Source organism: Neolamprologus brichardi, chromosome 8, assembly GCF_056152115.1.
Source record: "Neolamprologus brichardi isolate AB-2024 chromosome 8, ASM5615211v1, whole genome shotgun sequence".
Classification (NCBI taxonomy): Eukaryota; Metazoa; Chordata; class Actinopteri; order Cichliformes; family Cichlidae; genus Neolamprologus; species Neolamprologus brichardi.
In genome coordinates this window covers 6,880,125-6,887,131 of record NC_142111.1, presented here as the reverse complement: position 1 = coordinate 6,887,131, position 7,007 = coordinate 6,880,125, and the positions used below count along the sequence as shown (strand labels likewise).

General features: G+C 39.7%; 1 protein-coding gene across 1 annotated transcript in view; it reads left to right on the top strand.

The window, feature by feature from the left end:
- The first annotated feature begins 340 nt into the window (after positions 1-340).
- Positions 341-7,007, top strand: part of arhgap22b (Rho GTPase activating protein 22b) — a 33,802-nt gene continuing 27,135 nt past the window's right edge. Inside the window, exon 1 of the mRNA XM_087845072.1 lies at positions 341-444. Coding sequence (XP_087701198.1) covers positions 402-444 — 43 coding nt within the window. The 5' untranslated portion in view covers positions 341-401. The remainder of the gene's footprint in view (positions 445-7,007) is intronic.

Genomic DNA, 7,007 nt, shown 5'->3' with positions numbered 1-7,007 from the left:
AGACAGATCTTGATGTAAAAAAAAAAGTAATCACAGTGGAAAATAAGAGCACTTAAAATCAGCCATCTAATAGCCAGTCAGACCCCTTTTTTAGAGGAGTTCCTTCTCATGTACCACAGGCGGATGTACCACTATGAATAATGTAAAAGGAAGGGGTGGAGGACACTGGGCGTGAGCGCAGGCATGGCAAAAAAACAGGGGTAGTTCCTCCCCCTCCTTCTCTTCACCACCCCTCTTCTCTTTCCATTCTCCTCCCCTCCCCGTGTTCACCCAACCCCCTAGTTGCCGGCTGCACTGCAGAAGGTCAGTGGGAGAAGGAGAGGAGAGAGGCAGAGGGAAACGCAGGGGTGGGGTGCGTGGATGTACAGGAACATGCCGACAGGAGAGCGTGCGGACGAGCGATGACAGCCATGCTGAGCCCAAAGATCAGACAGACCAGGAGAGGTAGGTTCACTCTCTCTGCCTTCACATGGACGGAAATACATCACGTCACATCTCACAGGGACTGTGGTGAGAGTTTTAGATGATGGATTAGTAGATGCACTAACTCCTTATGACACTGCATCGCACTTTTACTATAAAAAACAACTGCTCCTATACTTATGGTTTTCTAATACCCATGGAGAAGCACTTTTTCTCCCCTCCATCTGTTTGGCTCACATTTCTGAATGAAACAGGCGATCTGCCCACACAGGGAACCTCTCGCGTACATTAGCATTTTACTACAGCTGGTCGATGCCGTCGGTGTGAATTCTATTAGGAGGCGTGAGCAGCATCTCTAGTTTCATCACTGCAGCGCTAGGCACTATCAGGCTGCCGTCAGCTGCCCCTGAAGCTGCAGCCATGTGGCATGTGTGTGTCTTTGTGGATGGATACATTAATATGTGTGTGAGAGTGTGCGTCTGTCTCCCATTTCTTTTTTGAAAACTACAATTATCTAACTGGATCTGATAAGATGACATGAATAGTTCCCAGGAATGGCAGAGCGATGTTTAAATCCTCTGCTGGAGTGGCACAGAACTGGTTGCAAAGTCAGTTAAATCTGTAGTCTGACCTAAACGAGGGGTTTTATAGACAAAATCCCTCATTTTCTAGCATAAAGGCCAAAAATGCATTTTTATGAATCAAGGAAGGTAGTCTAGGGAGGAATATTTCGTATAATCTAAGGAGCTGACACTACCTCACATCCTCGCTGCACATCTGAGACAGTGAAAATGAAAGCGATTATAGCGACTGTGTGAGCCCCGCGTGGGAAACATTCTCTGCATACCGTCTGTAAATTAGTGCTTCACTGCTGACAGCATCACATTTGTTGCATGGAGTATCGCACAGACGCATATCACAAGTTGAGCTAAGGTCACAGTAGGTCGAGAAGGGACGGGGAACCAACCAGCGTGGTGGCGACGCTGTGGATGATTAGGCTGCTTGTACTGGTAAGTCGAAGAAGACACCCATAATATAAATTAACGATGTGTCACGCATGTATTGATCATTCCTGGCTCCTGAATTCATGACGTGAGAAAAAAAAATCCTAAAAAAACAGTAATATTACAGCAGCTGGGGCGCCAAAATAATACCAGAAAATAACAGAAAATAACTTTCTCATAAAAATACGGTTATTTTCAGTAATGACAATACAGTTTGTTGCCCTAATTTTCCATGGGATTTTGCCTTTTTCAAGTGCTTTTAAACATTAAATTAGGAACATTTTAATGTGATTAAACAATGAAATTACCTATAAACGAGGTCAATGAATGCGGCAATATGAATAATAATCCCCTGAGCAATGTACCGTCCCTACACACTGCTCCCCGGGCACCCAATGGCAGCCCACTGCTTCACTGAGTGAATGGGTTAAATGCAGAGAAGAATTTCCCCACGGGGATCAATAAAGTATACATTATTATCATTTTTATTTTTATTATTATTATTATTATTATTATTATTATTATTATTAATAATAATAATACTTAAATGTACAGAAATATACAGTTAACAGTTGGTTTAAATAATAATAATGGATTGCATTTGTATAGCGCTTTTCGAGACCCTCAAAGCGCTTTACAATTCCACTATTCATTCACTCTCACATTCACACACTGGTGGAGCTACAGTCGTAGCCAGAGCTGCCCTGGGGCAGACTGACAGAGGCGAGGCTGCCATATCGCAGCCATCGGCCCCTCTGGCCATCACCAGTAGGTGGTAGGTGAAGTGTCTTGCCCAAAGACACAACGACCGAGAGTGTCCGAGCCGGGGCTCGAACTGGCAACCTTCTGATTGCGAGGCAAACTGCCAACTCTTGAGCCACAATCGCCTTAAATAACCATGATAATAATAATTATTTGATGTAAAAAAGTTTATAAGAATCATTTTATATATTTTTCCATAGCATTACATTTGAATTTAACAGTTCAATCTTTCAAATAACAGACAAATATTTGTGAAATTATGATACATTTGTGAATGTATTTTAACAATCTAAATATGCATATGTACAGGCACATACATTTAAAAAACAAGAAAATTATGTTTTATTACATTTACAGTGATTTTACGTTAATTTACATTTGAAATATAAAATCACAGTCTATTTATGTGAATTTAATGATATTGCAATTTTTTTTTACAGTGTAGCCTGTATGTAAAAGATGGCTGTGAAGTCACCCGTTGCTTTGTGATTTCTGTTTTTCTGAACATTTCATTACAGCACTGTTTTAGCTTCTAACTTATTTTAACTGAATAAGATAAATTGCAAACAAACTGTCCTTATCGTGTCAACTTTAAGTCTTAATATAACATAAACTAATTGCATTATATTAAAAAAATAACCTTTTCTCTTGCACAATGGACACAAAGAAAGGAAAAGTCAACTTTATTGTCATTTCTAAAATATGTGGAATATGGCATACACAATGAAAATGTAATTTCCGTCTAATCAAAAGTCTGCAGCTAAACTGAATCAAAAATAAAACAGTTATAAGAATATGAGTTATACATGTGAAAAAATATTTAGTATCAACGTATAAATATTAATTTCACAGGATAAAGTTGTGATCGGAAGGCCTCCAGTGACCTTTCTCCACGATGGAACGATTTTACAATTTACATCTTTAATGACCCCCAAAAAACAAGAGTTGGTGGCACAAGCTTGAATCCAGCTGGAATCTCTCCAGTCCACTCTATAAAAACCAAAGATGTTTTGGTGTGTCAGTCTACAGAACATGTCTAGTTCTGTTGCTGGACATATTTACATGGGAGTCTATTGGGACTGACTCCACTTTTGGAGCCAACCTCAACTACCCATTTGAGGAAATTGCCATTTCCGCATTGGCTTCATTTTCTAACCTCAGAGGTTGCTACTTGATGTGAACAACCATATGCTGTGTACAAGAAGTCTCGACAATGTCCCTGGTACAGTGTCCATTTTGGTTTTAGAGCTAATGGAGGTAGTTGCCCTTGTAACAAATTGGAGGGTAAATGACAGCATGTCACCCAGATTCTAGAGGGCCACAACTTTCAGTCTGGCTGTTGCACACTGCTCTTCAGATGCTTCTGCAAACAGACAAACCGTATCAGATTTATCTTTCTATCAAGGAAGCAAATAAAGGTAAATTTCCATCATGTCTAAACTACAGACTTGATATTATTTTCCTTTTAGCTTCTATCTAACAGTTGGCTTTTAGCAATAACTGTGTCAGCCACTAACACATTAAAACTGTAACAGGGTTGTGGTTACAATGGTTGGCAACAGAAATAGTAGCAGATTTAATTGCCCACATATCAGCTGCGTCTTTTTGATCTGTGTTACCATGGTTTTGTGATCAAAGTGCTCCAATGTAGCAACACTCTGACATAACGCCTGTCAAAGAAACACAAACGAACACCCTCACAACTACATGCTGTGAGCAAGACTGTGGAGGAAAGATTCACACACATAACGTACATGTAGAGACGATAACGCGCACCCACCAGTGCAGATCACGTCCACCCCACTGCAGTTTTAACATAACAGGCTGTATATTATTTGCAGCCCCCACCCAAGAAATGCTACCACACACACACACACACACACACACACACACAAACATAACAGCTAACGCATTAATCAGCAGTGATAGGCTAACGTATTGATGCACCTGTAACTCCCTGTGCTGTTTTTTTCGCAAGCCATAAATCACTGGATAAAAACCAGATTAATGAAATTGGATTCTTCCAACATGCCAATGTTTGTGCTTGCGTGCATGTGATTTAGCCATCAGTGTAGTGCTACCGAGCTACTCTGGAGCACTCGCGCGGCCATGCTAATGGATCCACTCCTCTCTGATGTGCATAACAGCCTTATATCAATTTTCCACTGGTGATAAATATACAGCTCCAAACTGTATAAAGTGACATCACAGGCAGTGTGCGCGTTCAGGCATGTGTGCAAGGCATCATGTGTCTTCATGTGTCAGACCACTTGTGCTTTGTTTTACGTTTGTTGACAACCATTTGTTCACATTGTGGCATTAGTTCCATATGTGCCACTGCTGAGTCCAGGACAGGGCACTCCATCGCTGCTATTTTGAGGGCTGCATGAATTTCAGTCTCTGTGAGTTTGTCTATTTCTGTGGCTGAACAATCAGCATCACCGTTCTCATGTTTATACACGAGCAAACTGAATGAAGCTACATCCTCACATCGTTTTGCTTTGTGGAGTCCTCTGTCCTGTAAAGCCTTCTTTAAGGCTCAGTTCACACAAATTAGCAAACATATGCACTTATCTGCCATGTTTATACTGCGGCTTTATCTTCCACACAATACAATGGTGAATAAAACATTTTAACAATGAGCAGTAGTCCTAAAAATGTCATCAATACTGGTGGAGTTATAAAAATCCACTGTTAACATGCCACTGTGAAGCAGTGAACATTATGTAAATTACTGGCCAAAGTAGGAATGTCGTGATACCAGAAATTTAATAGTCAGTACAAATATCAGTCCTTTGTAAACATTTTAGCATAAAAATAACTGATTTACAATGGCAGTGCTAACTGTCTCAATACACAAATACATAAATAATAATAAGTAGTAACGTGTATTTCAGGACAACAATGCAAAGTACTTCCTTACCTGATTCCTTAGCATGTTGGATAAACTAAAATTCACAGAAGAGTTGTAGCTAGGGTTGCAAACTTCTTAACTATCACATAAGGGACACTCTGGTGTGCCAGAAACACAGTGCACAGCTAGCTGAGCATAGTGTAAATATGCACTGTATGTTCATATTCTTAAAATACAAATGCAGTAAAATGTTGGTATTCAGTTAAATCAATACCTCATCTAAAACAATAAATGACAGAAATCACATGGGCAAAAAAGAAAAATGATCAAACAAAATACTGTAAATACAGGCTTCAATTACCCAGTTTATTAAGCAGACCAAATGGCACTGTATTTTTATGACTCACATATTACTCCTCACATCAGTTGTGACTGGACACAAGCACTCATCTGATATAATTGCAGTCAAATCAGATTTGGTATTTGTAAGAGTGCCAACTGTTGGTCAGAAAGTGACATTGCAGGTAACAATCAATAAATGGGACATTTTAGTTAACATAAGGGATGCACCAGTTTTGCTCATTATACTGGATGTCCTGGCTTGGGGCTGCCTGCGGTGCTAAATAAAATAAGTACTGTTTCCTTTTTTGAATGTTGGTATCGTAAGTATCAGTCCTCATGACATTACTGGGCCAAAGCACTTGGAAAGAGGAAGGAGTTTCAGTAGTAGCATTACTAATATCTAATAGTAAATCATTGTAACCTTGTTTTATTTGACATGAACCAAAGGAAAGGTTCCACATCAGTTTGCAGCTGATGGCTGCTAGTGGACAATCCTGGCTTTAAAAAAAAACTTCTAATGTATTTACATCCCTGTACTTGTTTGACTTGAAGTCACTAATGTTAGTTGCTAGTGCTAGAGGCTTGTTGACATAGGAGCTACTCACTGGGCTAGTTGGTAAACTAATGTAGCTGCTGAGCTAAAAGCTAACACAACTGTAATCTAAGAACATGCTAGAAGTAGTCAGTCACATTAGCTTTCCGTGCTTTAATTTTTAAGCTAGCTGACTTAGCTATCATTTAGTCAGCTTGTTTCTGGGGCTTTGAGCGGTAAGTTTAGTCAAAAGACACATTTGTACAACCAATTGGTCTTGAAAAGCACAAAGCATATAGCTAATAAGCTACAACAGCTTTCTACATTTTAGACTTGATTGTAACTCAGGGGTGTAGTGTACTGGACAGATAAATATAATTATTGGTAAATAGCACAAAAAATATGTTTTTTAAAGTGAGCTACAGTATATGGCCTTTTTTTTTTTTAACAATTTCCTTTTAACCAGCTTCAATTTTCATGATATCGTAACTGGATGTGTAGCCAATCCATCAGGTATCTCTTGATATACATACAATTATTCCGTGACAGTGAAATAACATGATGCATTCTCTCAGTTACATAAGTTATCATCAGAGAAGTCATGATGGACAATAATGGGTATATTGTACTGCACAAAGTCATCCATGATGATGAACCCTTGCAATTTGACTCAGCGCTTCCATAACCACACTGAATTGCAGTGATTGTGTATAAAGTGCACTTTTACAGCAAAATGGCCTTTTTTCCTTCATTGTAGTTGATAGTTGTAGAAGTGACCACAGACCAGCTCCACCCAAACCAAGGAACGTCTGAATCACTCTGAATAGAAGGTCCAAATTGGCACAGTGGGTAGTTGTGCTTGATACGCACACACACACACATGCACACACACACAAATCAAAAATCAGTTGTGAGTCAGGCGTGAATCATCGCCCTGCATATGTTCCATTGAGTCCATGATCCAGGCAGCTTATGTGTTGAACAGTGGTCCTCTTTTATGGGAGCAGTGGCAGGTTGAGGAGCAATGGAAAGGCAAGAGGGACGGGATGTGGTGCGAAAAAGCAGAGGTGTTAAGAAGGACAGGGAAGGT